This window comes from Vanacampus margaritifer, chromosome 2, assembly GCF_051991255.1.
Source record: "Vanacampus margaritifer isolate UIUO_Vmar chromosome 2, RoL_Vmar_1.0, whole genome shotgun sequence".
Classification (NCBI taxonomy): Eukaryota; Metazoa; Chordata; class Actinopteri; order Syngnathiformes; family Syngnathidae; genus Vanacampus; species Vanacampus margaritifer.
The window spans coordinates 2,935,218-2,953,913 of NC_135433.1; the positions used below are offsets into that span (position 1 = coordinate 2,935,218).

Genomic DNA, 18,696 nt, shown 5'->3' on the forward strand with positions numbered 1-18,696 from the left:
GACAATCGGGATTCGACAGAAGCAAAACAGATGGATTTGTAAACGAAAGGAGGCTAACCGTACTTAAAAAGCTCGGCGTCGCGGGATTTAGCCACGATGGCTAACATGGGGAGCCAGGCCGTGAGCAAGCCTGCGTCCGGAAAACATGGCAACGTACTGCCCCTGTGGGGCAACGAGAAGACTATGAACCTCAATCCGATGATTCTTACCAATGTCCTGTCCTCGCCGTATTTCAAAGTTCAGCTGTATGAACTCAAGACGTACCACGAAGTTGTAGACGAAATCTATTTCAAGGTAACGTTGGTCGATGCTAATTTTCGTGCTAGTTGGCTAACCGCAGCTGGCTAGGCTAGGCTAGCGTGTCGCTAACAACTCCTACGATTCGAGTAGCTCTAGGGAAGTGTTAGCGAGTCTCTTATGTATTACATGATTTGAATTTGAAACACTGGATATTTGTGTGATAATTTTTTTAACAACGCAACGCCTCCTAATTATATAAATATTATGCTATCGTTTGAAGCTAACTGCTAACAAAGTAAGTGTATGCTGCCGTCGAGCATCCGCATTTTAAATGAGAGAACAATCAGAGTTTAGTTTTAAGTGATGTAATTAGTTCAAAATAGTCCACACTAGTATCAAGATTAAATCATGTTTTTTTCTCGTCTTGTTGGCAAGGTTTTGTTCTTCCAAAACTTGTATCGAGTGGAAAATAAAACCCTACTTACACTAGTATCAGCATTTAGGAAAACTTGGTAGCTATGTGAAGAAGTTGCTCTAGTCTTAAATAAACGGTATCCATCGGAAATAGCTGGGGAAACCCTTTAAAATTACATAAAAGTTATTGAGATCTTCATTAATAAAGAAACTGCTAGTTTTTTATTTTTGTTTAAAATAAAAATTGCTGATACCTTTAAAAAATTAACAGGAAGCGGAGTCTGAATGCAATGGCCACTTCAACTTGAGTACAAATGACCAAGAATTTGATAAAAAAGATGATTGGTTCCAGGAAAATCGAGAGTACTTTTTTTGTGTGTGTGGGGGCTATTTAAGGGTGCTTTCACATGCAGAAATTCTAAATTAAATTAGGCCAATAATAATAAAACAATATTTTTCAACATATCTCCTCAATTCTTTTGATTTGTCTGCAACTTGAAAAAAACCCTTCTCTGATTGTCTGACCCGCTTGATTTAAAAATATCCACCAATAAGCTCATACAGGCCAAAATTGCGTGTGTTTCTAAAAGTCTGTGTGTCAATACCGTGACGTTTCAACAGCATCGCTTGCCCTGCAAACTAGTGCTGCACGATATTGAAAAACATGCCGTATGTGATATGGCTGTTAAATATTGCGATATCAATATTAATATGACATTTAACGTACTTAAATGAATTACATTTTTAGTATCTACTGAAAGCAATACATTTTTTAATGTTGCAAAATAAGCAGCCTTAATGTATTATGTATTGTGGGGCGTAATCTTCACACCTCCAAATTGTATGATGATAATTGTTAATATTCCGCTTATCAAGACCAGTTTTTCACAGAACTCCTAATTCCTACATAGATGTTCTTTAAGGCAGAGGCAGGTGTCAACTGATTTGAAAACAAAAAAAAAATGAGGTGATGGGGTTTTCCAACTAGATATGTGGCGGGGAATTGTGAGTGAAAATCAAGTTGTTTTTATTAGACTGAGTAAGTAGCTCAGCCAGCGCATTTGCGTAACAGTGATCTGACAGAAAATGGTCATCAGCATTTCTTCTCGTACCTAAATTTTGGGCCGAGCTGGCACCAATGTCTAACCATTATTTACTTTTAAATGATTGTCGACAAAATAGACTACTCTAATATCAGAATTAATTTGCGTAATCGTTCCTTAACCTGCTAATTGTGCCTCAATGCAGGTGACTCATGTTGAGCCATGGGAGAAAGGAAGCAGAAAGACTGCAGGTCAGACTGGAATGTGCGGAGGGGTAAGTGAGAAGTACGTGCTTTTTCTTTTCCCCATCCTTAACCTTCTTGTAGTCCTCCCTCGCCTCCCTGACATTATAGGATATTATCACTGAGTTGAATAGACTTCCACTTATAAACAGTTCAGTCATTGTTTCGCAAAACAAGTTAAAAGTTTGGGGCAGTGAATATTTGTAACCACATTAATAATGTCTAGACTGTACACAGTGTGCAGAGGTGCCTTGGATTAAGAGTGACCTGACTGTCACTGGTCGTTTTTTTTAATTTATTTTTTTAAAGCAGATGTCATAGCGATTAGCAGATAGTAAACATTTGATTTTAGCGAGGCTGCTTGCCTCGAGATATTTATTGGCACTCCCAGTTGAAGTTACTGTTAAATTAAACAAAACTGAATTGTTTTCATGAAGCACTAGTGCTTATGTCTTACTAAAAATATGTTGCAACTTGTTTCTATAATCTGGAAAGACGGTTTGAGGTGCTTTTTATTGAGTGACCCTCTTAAATCAAGGCACCAAGATATTTCTGATTGTTGCGATACATTGAAAATTGAAATCAAAGTTTTGGCTTTGTTAAGTCCTCAAATAAAGTTGAGTGATCCCAAACTTTTGAACCCAAGTGCTCATTAGTGGACATTACTGAGTGTAAGTGTGGCATGATGTAGCCTATAGATGTTGTTGACTCGATCCCCTCCAGGTTCGTGGAGTTGGCACGGGTGGCATTGTGTCGACGGCCTTCTGTCTCCTCTACAAACTGTTTACGCTCAAGCTGACACGCAAGCAGCTGATGGGCCTCATCACGCACACGGACTCGCCGTACATCCGAGCACTTGGCTTCATGTACATACGGTACTTTTTTTTTTTTTTTTTTTTCCCCAGTCATTGCTGTTGTGCACAACACAAATACTCGAGTATCTGATTTTGACCTTCTCTTGGGACCTATTTAGATACACGCAGCCCCCAGCCGATTTAATTGACTGGTATGACGGCTTCATGGATGATGAGGAGGTATGTCACACCTGGTAATACTTTCATGTTTCTATTTCCCCCCAATAAACACGTGCAAACCATGCATTTGAAAGTGACCGCCACCCCATCTCCTGCTGTGATGCGCATAGCTGATTTTTCACCTTTGCCTTCATTTGGCTTAATTATCCGCAGTTTTGTCCTCTAAACCCGACTAGCTAGGTTACTTGCTCACTTCCACGCTGCTGGTTGTTGTCAGGGTAAGTACCTTAAATAATGCAGAGTACATCTTTTACTAGTCATGTATACTTTTTTTTAAGGCATGTCCATATGCTTTTGTCAAGATTTGACCAGGACTAGTTGCACAAAAGACGTTTCTGTAATTGGCAATTGTATTGCTGCACACATTCAAAGCTTTATTGTGTAGCAATGTTATTGCACTCACTGGGCACTTTGAAAGGTGTAGTTGAACAATCTGAATGAGATTCAAGTAAATAACTGAACTAAAAATGTTGTCATGTGTTAGTCAATGCGCTTTATAGGTGCATCTCAATAAATTGCCTTTTTTTCCCAGTAGTTCAATTAAAAAAACCAACAACAATTGAGTAAAAAGAGTGAATATATGATCATTTGTAATTTTGATGATTGTAGCTAACAAAAACAAAAGTCACTTTACCCCCAAAAGTTTTAATATTACATGTAATAGTGGTTGTCAAGCATTTTACACCAAATACCACCAAACAAAAAATAGTTACCCGCCGGTGAACTTTTTTTGAACAAACAATAATAAACACGTAACGCATTTATCCACAAGCTGCTACAGCCAAGCATTTACCATGAACACTTGCTACCGGTTAGCTAGTTAACTCATTCACTCCCGGCCATTTTCACTCAAGCAACCCACTTCACTCCCGGCTGTTTTACTGGATTTTGACTGGTTTTGCAAGGTCCACGGAATATTCTGTTCCATTGCTATAAAAGCATGGAACCTACGAAAAGAAAGATGAGAGTCTCTTCTTTCATCAGGAAAATAAAGTATATTTGTAACTGTTTCCGTTTTGCAGCAATTAGCATTAGAATATAGCCAAGTTTCATCGTTATTCACAAACCTGTTGAAAACGCTGGCAAAAAGTGCTTGTTGTAACACGGCCCTGGTTGATCTCTTATACTCTGCTGCCACTTGCTGCCCGTTTTTGTAATAACTACCATTGCTTCAAGCGACCGCTTCATGTCAGAAGATGTATCAAAGCCTTATGTATGCCTAAACATATTAAAAACATATTTAAAAAAAAAAAGTATAAATAGGTTTTTCGGCGTGAATGACAAAGTATTAAAAAACATATTTATACGTTTTTGGGTTCAAATGAGTTAAACATGAATGTGATGTGGTGGTATTGATGCCACAAGGGGTCGCCATCTCCAAGGTCTTCGCCATATCTGTGACTTTGAGTGTATGTGGCTTTAAAAGGTGTGGCCTGGCCTGGTGAGTGACGTGGGAGTCAGCAAATAAGAGTATGGCGTTGGCTGTTGTAAGCTCAGGTTAGCGGCCGGCTGTTAATATGTTTGAAATTTATTTTTGTGATGACGCAATTAATCGTTCGAATAATAAATTGTAAACACATTTGATAGCTGCATCCCTACTGTGACTGTCAGTGTAACAGTTTTAGCAATTTTACACCACTGAAAATCCAAAAGACCATAATAAACTCTGATGTCGATCAAAAATATGCATTTTTATCATTAGAGTCAAACTATTTGCTCTAGCTCTCATTTTAGATGTCATTAAATTGTTCAACTGTACCTCATGATGTGCTCGGTGTACGTGTTTGATTTCAGGTGTGCAACCAGGCCTCCTTTGCTTTTTGCATTCTACTTAAATGAAATATTGACATATCTCTCTTAATTCCTAATCCTATACAACTGGTTAATTCCCCTGTTTGTTTTCTTTAGATGCCCATTGTGCTGCAGGTGAATTGGATAGTGTATCTCAGCACTGTTGGTTTGCGTGTGTGAGTGCAAAGCGGCTGTTCTCTACCATTACCAAGTTAACGACCATTTAAAGCGCTCACATCTGTGCTTCCACTGTGGCCCGCCCGTCACGTCACAAGCTCCACGAGACTCCCATTATGCTGAAGAGGGAAGGAATGAGGAGGCAGCTCATGTTTCGTTCTCCCTCATTTTAGCACTGTGAGGACGGAGCTCAATGTAGTCAGATTACTCGCCTCATCTACACTCAATTTCCAAAAGTAGGGGCAAATATTTTGTGGTGAGGAAGATGGGGTGTATCTGTAATCTGTTAAGGTTTTACCATCACCAATGCGCACTGTGCGAGTACAGATGTCCGCTAGACAGCTTAGATGAGCCAAACTACAGTCCCTTCCAAAAGTATTGGAACTGCAAGGTCAGTTCTCTTGCTTTTGTTGTATACTGAAGACATTTGCGTTTCAGAGCAATTCCAGAATTCCAGCTTCTATTTCATATTATTTCTATCTAGATGTGTAAAACAACTAGAGACGGAGCACCTTTTGTTTGAAGCCACCCACTTTTCAACTCTTCTCTCAGCTTCAAAATGGTTTGCTTTAGGACTGTCACTATCGTATATATTTTTTTAAATAGAGTATCCTTTTACTTTTTCTGCCAAATAATCGCCCACCATATCTATCTATCTATCTATATATATATATATATATATATATATATATATATATATATATATATATATATATATAAATAACAGGGATGTGATTTTTCCGCTAATTCGCGGAATTCCGCTTTTTTTATCCCCCCCCCCAAAAAATCGATTTTTTATTTATTTATTTATTTATTTATTTTTTAGTAGTTCATTGTGTATGCACATGACTCCGACAGATAACATCTTCTGCTATAACAAAGACATTTGTGGTATGCTCTAATATGAGTTACTTTTCATTTGGTCATGATATAATTATTTGTTCATGCTCCCCCCCCCCCACTGGGCACTGCCCTGGACCTAGCTGGGTGCCAGCGGCCCCCAGACCCCCGGCTAAATTTTCAGATAATTTCACTTTAGTCAAATCACATCCCTGATATAATGATGATAATTTAAATTATATATAATTTAAATTATTATGTTTTTGTCACGAGTTATATTGAGTGGCTATAACTAGTGCACTATGCCAATCCCGATTGCTAACCGTTTAGCAATGGCTCATTTTGTTTGTGTTTAACAATGCTCGTGTACAGAAGATACAAATAATTAAGATCAATTCTTAATTATTAAGATAACGAACAGTTACCTTCTGTGCATGAGCATTATTAAACACCAACAAGATTAGCCTGTGCTAAACAGTTAGCAATCGCAATTAGCATTAGCGCGCTAGGGATTACGTTAAATCTACATTACACATGCAACGGTGTCTTAATAGTCACTTAGAGACGATGCTTCAATAGCAATAGTCCATGAGTAAACAAGTGGAGCTTCCTGTTAGCTACAATGAACTCACTAATTTACTGTCCACAGCAGAGGTGGGCATCGAGGGCCGGAGTCCTGCAGGTTTTGCGTGTTGCCCTTCTCCAACACAGCTGATATATGATCAGCTCATCAGCAAGCTCTGCATAAGCCTGATAACGATCCTGTTGATTGGAATCAGCTTGTGTTGGAAGTGAGAAACCTACAAAACCTGCAGGACTCCGGCCCTCGAAGACCGAGATTGCCCACCTCTGGTCCACAGCATGTGTTAAAAAAAAGGGTCCGTATGGACTTTAAAGTTCAGTTATCCCCCCGACGTAGTTTGCTTTCCTCCCATAGACAGCTCACTGGTCCTCATGTTTTGTTAAAAGCGAATGCGTTTTTCCCAGATAAAATCAAAGCCAAAAACAAGCATTATCTAATGTTTAACAATAAATATAAAAAGGCAACCCCTAAGTATCTAGAAACAGCCATCAGTCTCTGTTCCGAGTTGTACTATGAAATCAAATCTTGAATTCTGAACTTTTTATCTAAAACCTAAATATCTCCACGATACAACAAAAATAAAGGAATTGACCTTGCCGTTCCAATACTTTTGCAAGGGACTGTATGTGTGATACTTGCACCTGTTTAAAAGTAAAGGCAGACACATTTGATTAGAGAGATTAAGCTAGATGAACAGAGGTGAAGGCTCAGTACTTGGCCATCACATATTGCCTTTTTGAGTTGATGCAACAATGACGCAACGTACCTGCCGCCGCGTTAAGCCATTTCCTGTCGGCCCCCCGCCACCGTTTGATTCCAGGAGCTGGACGTGAAGGCGGGCGGAGGCTGCGTGATGACAGTCGGCGAGATGCTGCGCTCCTTCCTCACCAAGCTGGAGTGGTTCTCCACCCTGTTCCCGCGCATCCCCGTGCCCGTGCAGAAGAGCATCGACCAGCAGATGAAGAGCAGGCCTCGGAAGGTGATTCAGAAGGAGCCGCAGGAGGAAGAGCAGGCCTTTGACGAGCCGGGGCGACAAGGCGAACGTCGGCGCTCCAGGTAATTTAGACGATAGTTTCAAACTGGGGAGGAGTAACTGTTGTTTTTACTTCAATTTCTAACAATCAGTGATATTTTTGTCGCCGAAAAATGTTCGTCATTTTTTTTTTTTTAATGATGAAAATGAAACAAAAACTAAAATAGAGGCCATTCATTGAGGCGATGACGATAACTAAATTGATTGACATTTCGTCAAGGACTAAAACGAAAACAACACAGTGACAAAAATTCATAAATGGCAATCAGAAGAAGGAATGAAATGCAAGTGGGAGAAAAGAACCACTCAGAAACTGTTCACTGCACTTTATTTAATGTTTAACGTTTCCATTCATTGCGTAGCTGTAAGATTAAGATCAGGCAATTATGTGCATAAAAAAAAAAGTATTTATTATGGTGGAAACTAAGCTTTAAGTCGGCATATTGTCAGTTCAACATATTTAATTGAAACAAATTTTAATAAAGACACTATTGTGTTTAGGGGTGTGAATTGCCTAGTACCTGGCGATTCGATTTGATACCGATTAATCCCGATGCAAATCTATAAATTGATTATTTGTTTTATATATATATAATTGTTTCAAAGATGAGAGAGCATTTTGTGTCAAATAGTTTTAGATCCGAAATGAGGTTGACTAATTTTGATGAAAAAGCTAACAAGTGTGATTGAAACTGGACTAAAAGTGAGACTAAATGTCAAAATGTGATAATATTAACACTAACTATCAAGAGCCCTCAGCGACTAAGGCATTTCTTAGAGTTTGTGAACTTTTTGTAGGGGTTTCAAAATTAGTGCGTTAATTTTGAGTTTGGATTTAAAGTGCCTTTAATGCCACCAATTTTTTTAACACGTGATTAATGACTGACCCTTATTTGGAAAGCCTGTAGTGGGGGAATTCCAGTCGCAGCGCATAGCAAACAACAGGACCACATGAAAATTTAGCAGTAATAATAATGCATGTATTTTTGGAGACTGGGGTAAGTTGTATTTTACAGTTTTAAAAGTGTGCAGAATTTCCCAAGTTACTTCATGTTAAAGATTAGATTGCTGAGCTGTCACCTTCTTTCTTACAAATGCAATTATGCCATCTAGTGGCAGAAAAAATGAATTTACAGTACAGTACATCATCATTTTTACTCAAGTTGATTAATTATTATGAAATTACTGTATCAATGACTAAAGATGCAGCCATATTTCTATTAGTTAATTTTTTCCCCACTTCTATGTTAACAAGAGCATTTAGAAAAAAAATTTTTTATTGTACATTTAGAACAGATATAAAATTTGTGATTAATTGTGAGTAACTATTGATGTCATGCGATTCGTTACGATTAAAAGTTTGAATCACCTGACGGCCCTCATTTTTTTTGCATTGTCATTATTGCCGGTGTTCTTCCCAGGTCGCCCAGGCGGACACCAAGCCCCCGACGCTCCCCAAAGCGGTCGAGGAGCCGCAGTCACCACCGCGAGCGAGACCGCCACGGCCCCAGCTACGACCGCGAGCTGGAGAGGGAGCGGGAACGTCAAAGGAAGGAGAGGGACGCTAGGGAGCGCGACAGGGAGCGCGACAAGGACCGGGCGGACAGGGAGAGGAGACGATCCCGCAGCGCCGAACGAAACCACCAGGATCGACGCGAGCGGCGAAGGAGCCGCAGCGGCAGCCGGGACAAACGGAGCGAACGCAAAGAAAAGGAGCGAGACGGAGGCGACGACAGGAGCAAGCGGAAGGAGCGGGACCACCACCGGGAGCGAGCGGCTGAGAGGGACAGGTCCCGGGAGAAGAAGAGCAAAGGGGGGGAAGGCGACGACAGGAGGCACAAAGACGACAGGGAGCGACACCGAGACGAGCGCAAGGCCAAGAAGTCCAGCCGCAGTCGCAGCGGCGAGAGGCGGCACAAGAGCGGCGGCGGCGGCGGCGGCGGCGAGGAGAAGAGCAGGAAGCGCGACGGCAGCCACAGCAGGGAGAAGGAACGCGACGGGGAGCAGCGCTCGCACAAACGCAGTCGCAGCGGCGAGAGGAGCCATCACCCGAGAGAGGCCAGTAACGACCACGGCAAACTCGGAGACCGACGGAGAAGTCCCAGCGTCGAGTAATGTCAATTCTCACATGTTCTTTTTTTTCTATCCACGTTTTGTCTCAGACCGAATGTCACCCGGAATCGTTGTTTGCTTTTTGTCTCTTTCGCGTCCTCGTAGGCCGTCGTTAGTGTTCACTTGACATTGGAAAGGTGGAGTTTTAATTTTGTACGGTTCATTATTTCGGCCCCTGGAAAATTTGATTTTTGTATATAATCTCATGTTTCAGAGACTCGTCTACACATCAGTGGCAGGAGTTGCATTCATTCATGTGGTGGGAACAGTCAGGCCTAGCTTAAATGCTATTGTTGGTTTAAAGGGGGAAAAAAAATGTCAATGCAAAAAAACCCGATTCTGTTCCTGATTCTGTAGACCACCTGAGAATGTTTTAATCCCTTCAAGTAGAGTCTGCAAAGGGTTCAGCTGAGACCCCTGCTTGTCATGTGTCTGGGTTGTCGCTCTGTTGCATTTTGTTTTCTAATAAATACACTTTTATGAATAATGTGCAAATTGTGCATCTATTTTTCTGTCAATGTGCAGGAAAGAAAGGACACTGAATGGTAATAGATATATTTTTATTAGAACATACTGAAAATATTCATTTTTATCAATATACATTTAGATGAAACACTGAAGATTTGAACAATTGCTGATTCGTCACCATTTAGGAGAAGAAAATGCATGAATTATGTAAGTGAATAGACAGAACCCCAACAGTATAAAACCTCAGCCAATAAGCAACAATGAAAGTGTTTTTTTTGTTTGTGGTATAAAAAGGCATTGTTACAATCAGCACTCTACCAAGATATTGTCAGTTAAAATACACTATATGGACAATAGTTTAATTTAAGGTGACAAAATTGAACTGCTTGTATACGAAGATTGGGTTACACATCAAGTGTGAAATTACACATGATTTAAATAACCTTTCATAGTGTATAATATAGTTTTTGCTATAGTGGAGTGGACTTCATTGTTCACTACAAAATGCCTACATGACTTTTTAGTGACTTGTGTTTAAAAAAATTCAATCCCTATATAGGGATGAATAAATTGAATGATTAATCAATGTATTCACTCATTTCAATACTTTTGCCCATATAGTGTACCAAGTGCCCCAAAAAAAGTTTCCTGTGTGCTACTAGGTCTAAAACGTGTCGCGTGTTGATTTGATTTGTCACATTATGATCAAGCCTGTCGCGTGTGGAAATGTGGCGTTATTTACGATGACTGGCGGGTTGTCCTGTGTTGAAACACACACATTCCGACTCGGGTCCAATCACAGTCTCGTTCATGGTAGACACGGTGAGGCAATAAGTGGAACTGGGGCTCAGGTCAGTGAGGATGTAGCTTTGCCCGATGACCGTCAGCACCTCGGCTAACTCCGAGTCGCAGCGCAGCTGCGTAATCACCAGTTTGTAAGCGACGTCGTCGGCGGCGGCGGCGGCGGCGTCTTGGGGCCACTCGACCACGGCCGTTAAATCGGTCGGTTGCAAGATGTGTAATATCGGAGCAGAATGGCCTCCTGAAAGGAGCAGGGGAGAAGATACATGTTTAGACTTTAAACAGCAGACAACTAGAGTGGGCCAACTCCATTTTTGCCGAGTCAAAAGCCTTCAAACTCGGCCACCGCCGTCCAGAAGAGGTAAGCGATTTGTTTTTGTGTGTGTGTGTTTTGGCACTACTCCGATATTGATTTGTGCTTGACTCGAGGGAGTTCTCCACAATATCAGTCTGAGACTGCTCGGCGTTGATTTGCTCGGGAAAGGCGGGGCTTGCTGTACAATACTCCGAGCTGATTGGACGAATCGCAGAATCGTGTGCACGTCTACCTAACTTTCGTTTTGACCAATTACGGCAAAGGATGAAAATGTCGTCACCGACATGCGACTGTTGTGACTAGTTGATGTCATGGCGTTGAGTTTATGTTGTCGGTTTTGCAACGATGATATGCGGATACAAGAGACTAATTCAGCGAGGACAGAGTTAATTGCAGCGTCCACCGTTGTCGCCATGCTTGGTTTGTTCATTCCCAAGGCTTCGGCGCTTCTTGTTTTCGTCACAGCTGCATATCCCGCCCCCAAATACAAATACAACCCAACATGGCGACACCGGTGGACGAATTTGTGGACGCTGCAATTAATTCCGTTCTCGCTGAATTCGTCTTTGGTATCCGCATATCAACATTGCTAAACCGACAACATAAACTCAACGCCATGATGTCAGCTAGTCACAACAGTCACATGTTGATGACGACATTTTAATCCTTTGCTGTGATTGGTTGAAAACAAAAGTTACGTAGACGTGCGCACGATTCTGCTTCGTCCAATCAGCTCGAAGTGTTGTAAAGCATGCCCCGCCTTTCTCGAGCAAATCAAGGCGGAGCAGTCCCAGACCGATTTTGTGGAGAATTCCCTGAGTGAAGCAGAATCAATCTGGCTATTGCCAGGCTAGCATTTTAGACCCAACTGACGCTTGAAGGACTGGGTAAGTTTGAGACTGATAGCTTTTGCTAAGGCGCGATTTAGGCCACAGGACAAAAGTTGGCTTTTAGCTCAACAGGACAAATAACTTACCACTCCCACTGACGTCTCTTTTTCTGACTTCGTGTGGCACCACTAAAGAGAAAGCTGAATGAGAACCTGCAAAGTGATTTGTTGAAACGATAGTTTTAAATCCACGTCAGCTCCTACCACTCTCGACGGTCGCGCCGTGACTTTCCCCGGCGGAGTTGCTGGCCGTGACCAGCAGGTCTGAATGGGCGGTGTTGGCGAGCAGAAAGCAGGACAGTCCGCTGGTGGTGCACAGCCAGGAGCCGAGTGAGATGTTGTGCTTGTAGACCGTGTACGTGGTGGCAAACACAGACGGGCTCCAGGAAACTTTGGCCACTGAGTCGTTGCTACTGTACAGCACCATGGTCGGCTGACATGGAGCTGGGGGGAGGGGGAGGTGGTGGTGGAGGGGGGGGGGGGGGTTGTAAGAAATGATATTTGAGCTTCTAAAATCTCACTTAGTCACTTGTTATGACTATGGCACACTTCATTATGTACACTTCACAGGTGTTCACAGAGTTTTTAAGTCCAGGAAAGCCATTTTTCTAACACAAAGTAAACATAAGTACGTACCAGGTGTTCCCCTAAATGCCGTTTGAAATAAAAACTTGCCATTTTGAGAAGAAAAAGTAACGTTGTCACGATAATACAGTAAATATGAGCCTTTTTTCAATGTTCTTTTTCAATGTTTTTGGAAAACAAAAAAAACAACAACAAGATTTTTGCTGATTTTTATGACCTGGTTGACTTTTAGCAAGCCCACTGGCATTTTTTTAAAAATTTAAGATTTCTTACACTGTGAGCAGTCATTGAATGCCATTTTGGCAGAGAATACGGTACGCTGGTTAGGTTAAATATTTAGATTTGTTTACGCAAGGAAAAGTTTTTAGTGGACTTTACCAGTCTGCAGCAATGGAACAGTCCACTGAGACCTTAGACAGGCGAGTGTGTATTATGCTGACAAAATGTGTTGGATTGGCAATTTGGTGTTGGCATGTACATAGGAGCGTTTAATCCCCTCCATCAGGATTGTGACATCACTTTTTTTTTAATGCATGAATACATTACCGTAAATGAAAAGTAGAAATTGACTCGTTAAAGAACGACATCTGACGATTATTGCAAACATTCGCCGGTGTATGGATCCCATGACATTCACTTCATGCTGGTGAGTTCTGTCTTTTTTTTTTTTTTTTTTTTTGCAGAGTATTCTAACGAGATGAAAAAGTTACAGTAGAAGAATAGAACAAAAATAATTACAGTTTGGTTCGACTTAAAAAACGACGGACCGGAAAAAATTGTGTAAAAAGACCAACTCTGGTCTTAGTAAAGTAAGAATTCTTAAATGTAAACAGTTACTCTATTGGATTTGAGTGCAGTGTACCTAATGAAGTGTCCACTGAAGCCAATATAGACGTTCTACCTGTTGTATCGTTAAGAGGCACAGACTGGTTGCCGGTTCCAGCCGCGTTCCTGCTCTCCACCGTGGCCATGTAGTACGAACCGCAGGGAAGCGGAATCTCGAACGAGGTCATGTTTGTCCAATAGGACGACACCTCAAACCGGGCCCGGCTGTTTCCCAGCAGGTTCCCCGACAACCTCAGCAGGTACTCGGTGTCCGCGCAGCTCGTATCCGTCCAGGTGAATCGCAATGTCTGGATCTTCGTGTACATCATCATCGGCTGCACCTCGACAACGTCCGGAGGACACGGGGCTGAAAATGAGGGGAGAACTTTCCTTAGCAACCGTTTTCACATGCCTGGATCAATATATTAACAATTTGATCTGTTCTGACATGACTTGAGTGTTATTCTTTCACCGTGCAATTTCATGAGATCTCGTAATTACCCGCTCCTTTTTGCACGGGGTCACTGACGGAGCTGTTGCATGTTCCGTCCGAGGCCTGGACGCTGAAGTTATAAAGCGTCCCGCAGTCCAAATTGGGGATGGTACAAGTGGGATCGGTGCTGTGACAGTAGAGCATCTCTCCGGTCCACGCCTGAGCGCAGCCGTAGTAGTCCACCGCATTGTCGCTGGGGGTCCACGAGAGCTCTGCGGACTGATTACTGCAGTGGAAGGTCACCGAGAGACCCTCGGGTTGACAAGGACCTGCGCAAGGTTTAGATTAGGAATCAGAGATTATTTGTTGTCCACAGTCCTGTTACTTAAATTCGTTTTTTAAATGTTGTTTTTTAGCACTTTGTATCAGCATCACTGATCTCTATATATTACTGGATAGCTGATAAGCCAAGACATCTGAAGCCGCGGCTCCGCCATATTACTACTCCCAGGAAGCGTTTGTCGGCATACGATCCGAAACATTTACAGTATCGAAATTGGAGAACATTTGAGACAGTACTTAGTAGAAACAGCATTCTTTATGATGTTTTAAATTTGTTAAACATAAACAAGAGGACTTCAGACATTTTACAACTTGCCTTAAATACATGCATAAATTATATACTTAATGATGTTTACAGGAGGGAACTTGTACATTTTTTATTAAAGAATTATACCTGTAATCCAACAAAAAGATGCCTCTGCCAAATCTAATATTGGGTGGTCTAAGGAACTGCGCGAGAAAAGAAAAAGGGGGGTGTTCAAAGCAGCACATACCAACCGTCCACTAAGAGCCTACAAGCTATATAAATCCAATCTATTCCGTAAGTATACGTACAGTTTATACAGTAGTCTGCTTGCAAGATGGGAGGAGCAAGATGGCCGCCCTGTGGCTTCAACGGCTTGCGCGGGCGTGTATGGGCTATCGGCTATCCAGTAATACTGTATATACAGATCAGTGATCAGCATACTGTTAGCATAATGCCATGTGGCTATATTTTGTGTATTTGCTCATTCTATGCTACTCCTGTTATTTTCCAGTCCTTAGTGAGTTTAATTTAGTGACCAGATTTTCCTAATGAAAAACTGGCACAGTACAATTTCACTGAAAATCAAATATACAAACAATTCTCACCAAGAACTACTAACAATTTTAATCACTAGTCAATCTGGTGACTGGTGGTTGTGTTATTGCTTTAGCTAATGCTAAATGCTATCTTGGGTGACCGTTCAACAGCGTTAAACAATCAATGCACTCGCCATTAGCCAACCTTTTATTGCTGAGTCCAGGCAGCTATTGGAAGCAGGAAGAAGTTAGTTCTAGTTCCGGTATGACAAAAACACGGCTGTTAGCGATTAGACGTGCTAGTTAGATTCGTCATATGAATCGCTATGACAATCGTGTGTTTGACACACACATGGCCCAAACAATTAGCTTCCTGAGTGGACGCAATTCAAAAACTTTGACGCTAATACGGAGCCTGCATAAAAACAGGACAAAACGATGTGGCTGGCAAAATCCGTTGGGACAGAAGGCTAAATATATACGGGACAATCCTGTTTCCAGAGTTTAACTGCGACATCTGGTTCTAGTCTTTTAACTACGATAAAACCAAATCAAGTTGACTGAAACGGGCCAATGTACATTTTGAGTAATTCAACGTGATTTACAGAAGAAGACAAAAAAGGTAAAAATGTTTATCTTAAGAAAGTTACACTAATCAAATGACACCGATTTCATGGAATGTCCCATTTACTGAATGACGTATACGTACCCGTGCTGAAAGTAACATTGTGACTGGCCTGGCTGGTGCAGTTTTCATGGCTGGCTGTCACGTGCACCGCGTACGACTCGTCACAGTGCAACCCAGACAAGCTACAATTAGCGGCGGCGCCATCACAGGTATGCATGTGCCCGTCCGCAGCCATCGCGACAGCATGGTAGGTGGTGGCGACTGGCGAGGGCGTCCATGACACCAGGGCGCTGCGGTCCTCACACCAGGCGCTGACATGCACCTCTCTTGGTGGACACGGTTCTAAAAAGAAGACGGGCAACATTTCACTGGCTCTGTCAAAACTACAAAAAGAAATGTGCTGTGTGTATGTACCCATGCTTATTCTATGCGGCGGACTTCTCAGACCGCTACACTGGTCTGATGAAGCGGCAACGATGACGGTGTAGTAGAGGCCACACTGTGCCCCGTGTAGGGTGCAGTTGGTGCCGGTGCCATTGCAGGACAGGTACGTGTGGTCGCTGGCCTCGGCCGTGGCGTTGTAAACGGTGTTTCCCTCGCCGCCTTCCGCCAGCTCCCAGATGACGAGGATGGAACCGCGGTGGCATTCAGGGATGGCCGTGATGGCAGAGAGGGAGCAGGGGGCTGCGGGAGGGACTGGTTGACGTCATGCATATACTTCGCGACCCCACCTCTACATGTGCTAGTCTGTGACGTGTATTAAAGGAGAAGTCAACCCCCTCCACAAAAAAATCTTGACAATACTATGTAGGGGTGTGCCCAAAAATGGATTTTCATAAGAATCGCGATTCTTATTTAGTACGATTCAGAATCAATTTTAAATGTCCCAAAATCGATTTCATTTAAATTATTTCATACTGTCTTGCCCTTGTTTGTGTGTGCCTTTATTGTTGTACACGATGTGGCCACTTAGAGGCAATGTGGTTCCGCGCATTCTGATACACTGTTAAGTTGTAGCCTCATTAGAGAGTAGAAGAAAAAAATCACAATCAAGTTATGCCAATAAAAGTTGTTTTTTTTGCAGTGTAGGAAGAGCACTTGCCGGTGTGTAATTTTAACATGCATCTCTGTACACATTCCTGAAGCATTTTGTATGAATAGCCGTTCTTTTGAGTGGTAAAAGTGCTGCGAGTAGCGCGCTAATTAGCATTAGCGAGTCAGACTGGAGTAGATCATGACAATTCTTTGCACATCTATAAATTGAAGCGGAAATCATTATCAATCAAATCAATATGAATTAAAAATTAATTGGGAATGGAAAACCGATTCTGAATCGAATCACAGACACAAAAATCGGAATCGAATCGAATTGTGTGACAGTCAAAGATGACCACCCCTACTAAATATGGTATTCTGGTTAATATTGTATGTGTAAAATGACATCATAGTTGCTCAGTTCTCAGGTAACAACCAATCACAGCTCGGCTTCAGAAAACAGGTAAACTGTGATTGGTTGTTGCCTGAGCCCTGAGCAACTGTGATGTCATCTTCAGTCGACGGCAAGTGGCAAAACGGCTGAGATGGATACAAATGGCTGTATATTGCTGCATAACTCATATTCCACAAATGTAATATTATTCATAATATGTTTAGACTAGTAAGGTCACATACAACATATTATTGTCAAAAACTGTTTACAGTTGACTTCCCCTTTAAAGTGTGTCTGTTTGCTGAGGTTTTTCTTCCCCCCCAAAATCCATACTGTGTCGAATAGTTATTTTCTTTACAGATTAAGATTACAGTAAACTCTTTGACCAAGCCCTAAATATAAAAGCAGCAAATAATTCTAATTTTAATGAGTTGGCCTGTGATTAAAAAAAAAAAAAAAATCAATTTCTTACCTGTTTGCAATTCAATGGTAGCGCTGAGATAACTGTCACACTGGCTGTTCTTGGCCGTCACGCTAAAGTTATAAAGAATGCCACATGCCAGGTCCTCCACCTCGCAGGTGGTGTTGGCCCAAGTGGTACAGTTGGCTGTGCTGTAGTCGTCCCCCATCGCCGAAACAGTGTAGCAGTCGGCACCCAGGGCCGGGTCCCATGAGATCCAAGCAGAATTGGTCACACAGTCCAGGTTGCCTTGGATGCCCTGAGGCTGGCAGGGAGCTGCAGAGACCAAAGGGGCTTTGAACTGGAAGGCCGGATGACTTTGGTGGGAAGAAACTAAATACAAGGTATCTGCTCGTTTCCACTTTTTACTTCATACATTTGAACATTTTTAGAATCGATTTTTCTACCGATTATCAGATTAATCAAGTAACCAGGTAAATATAGATTTTGTTGTAGGTAATTTGGTGAGCGGCTTGTGCAAGGAAGGAATCATTTTAGGGGCGAGGTTCCATACCTGTCCAGATGCTGTCGTTGTGAGTGGACTGGATCTGACAATCTCCTTTGACTGCTGTGACTTGGACGGTGTAGCTACTCCCGCAGTTCAGGTCACCGGTGGAACACTCGTTGCTGGTGGTGTTAAAGGTCTCACCGACAACATTGTCCTCGCTTACCCACACCAAAAAATAGTCAGCATATCCAACGGAGTCCCAAGAAACTGTCAAGTTATTGGACATGCAGTTGAGCTGGGTGCTCACATTTTGGGGTGGGCATGGAGCTGGGAACACATAGATACACACGTGTCAATATGAAAAATGTAAATGATTGGTAGTATTTTGGTTGAGATCGGTGGTGCACCGATCGATCGGCCCCAATTTCCTTAATTTTGGGGCATCCGTGTTTGGCTGATCCCTTAAAATAAAACCGATCTTGTCCACCGATCTCATCTCCTCCTCAGAGGTCGGAAAAAGTCGGTCACTGTCCTCTTTAGCTCTGAGATGACTAATACGCTTTTGGTTTTCATTTCAGAGAACAGTTCCATGTGCAGTTTAAACAACCTGTTTGTATTCAATGTTTTACAATAAAACAAGATTGAACCTCGTGTATGGGATCCGTAGGTCAAACTTTTTAAAGATCGGGGATCGCAGCCAGGGAATTATCATCTATAGTTGAGATGTTAAGAATTGGTGTCCGTGTGCCATGCTAACAATGCTATCAATTTATAGCATGC

The 18,696-nt window shown here is 42.1% G+C and overlaps 3 protein-coding genes across 6 annotated transcripts in view; 2 read left to right on the top strand and 1 right to left on the bottom strand.

Annotated features, from left to right (window-relative positions):
- Positions 1 to 88: 88 nt before the first annotated feature.
- prpf38b (pre-mRNA processing factor 38B) lies at positions 89 to 10,004 on the top strand. Of its 4 annotated transcripts, none has more exons than XM_077555965.1 (6): positions 89 to 294; positions 1,903 to 1,971; positions 2,663 to 2,814; positions 2,913 to 2,973; positions 7,185 to 7,420; positions 8,819 to 10,004. In XM_077555965.1, the coding sequence occupies exons 1-6, from the start codon at positions 97 to 99 to the stop codon at positions 9,510 to 9,512; spliced, it is 1,410 nt and encodes a 469-aa protein (XP_077412091.1). In that variant the 5' UTR covers positions 89 to 96; the 3' UTR covers positions 9,513 to 10,004. The 4 variants fall into 4 exon arrangements, with proteins under 4 accessions (XP_077412091.1, XP_077412092.1, XP_077412094.1 ...); XM_077555966.1 differs by having other exon boundaries at positions 226 to 294; positions 1,903 to 1,982; XM_077555968.1 differs by lacking the exons at positions 89 to 294; positions 1,903 to 1,971; positions 2,663 to 2,814 and adding an exon at positions 4,882 to 4,940 and having other exon boundaries at positions 2,935 to 2,973.
- Positions 10,005 to 10,055: 51 nt separating this feature from the next.
- On the bottom strand, positions 10,056 to 18,215 carry LOC144042895 (fibronectin type III domain-containing protein 7-like). The gene is made up of 9 exons (XM_077555961.1): positions 17,983 to 18,215; positions 17,481 to 17,744; positions 15,994 to 16,263; positions 15,661 to 15,921; positions 13,895 to 14,155; positions 13,470 to 13,760; positions 12,188 to 12,427; positions 12,071 to 12,112; positions 10,056 to 11,019 (listed from the first exon to the last, which is right to left on the bottom strand). The coding sequence occupies exons 1-9, from the start codon at positions 18,200 to 18,202 to the stop codon at positions 10,712 to 10,714; spliced, it is 2,157 nt and encodes a 718-aa protein (XP_077412087.1). The 5' UTR covers positions 18,203 to 18,215; the 3' UTR covers positions 10,056 to 10,711.
- The window catches only part of gpsm2 (G protein signaling modulator 2), a 94,574-nt gene continuing 86,624 nt past the window's right edge, over positions 10,747 to 18,696 (top strand). Inside the window, exon 1 of the mRNA XM_077555958.1 lies at positions 10,747 to 11,139. The gene's annotated coding sequence lies outside the window, so the exon portion shown is untranslated. The remainder of the gene's footprint in view (positions 11,140 to 18,696) is intronic.

Bases quoted from the DNA above. Each gene is read 5' to 3' on its own strand.
- LOC144042895 (XM_077555961.1), bottom strand. From the start codon at position 18,202: ATGTCCAATAACTTGACAGTTTCTTGGGACTCCGTTGGATATGCTGAC. The intron at 17,745-17,982 runs GTATGGAACCTC...TGGTCTCTGCAG, and splicing joins CAACGACAGCATCTGGACAG to CTCCCTGCCAGCCTCAGGGC. The intron at 11,020-12,070 runs GTAAGTTATTTG...TGCTCCTTTCAG, and splicing joins AAGAGACGTCAGTGGGAGTG to GAGGCCATTCTGCTCCGATA.
- prpf38b (XM_077555965.1), top strand. From the start codon at position 97: ATGGCTAACATGGGGAGCCAGGCCGTGAGCAAGCCTGCGTCCGGAAAA. The intron at 1,972-2,662 runs GTAAGTGAGAAG...GATCCCCTCCAG, and splicing joins AGACTGGAATGTGCGGAGGG to GTTCGTGGAGTTGGCACGGG. The intron at 2,974-7,184 runs GTATGTCACACC...GTTTGATTCCAG, and splicing joins GCTTCATGGATGATGAGGAG to GAGCTGGACGTGAAGGCGGG.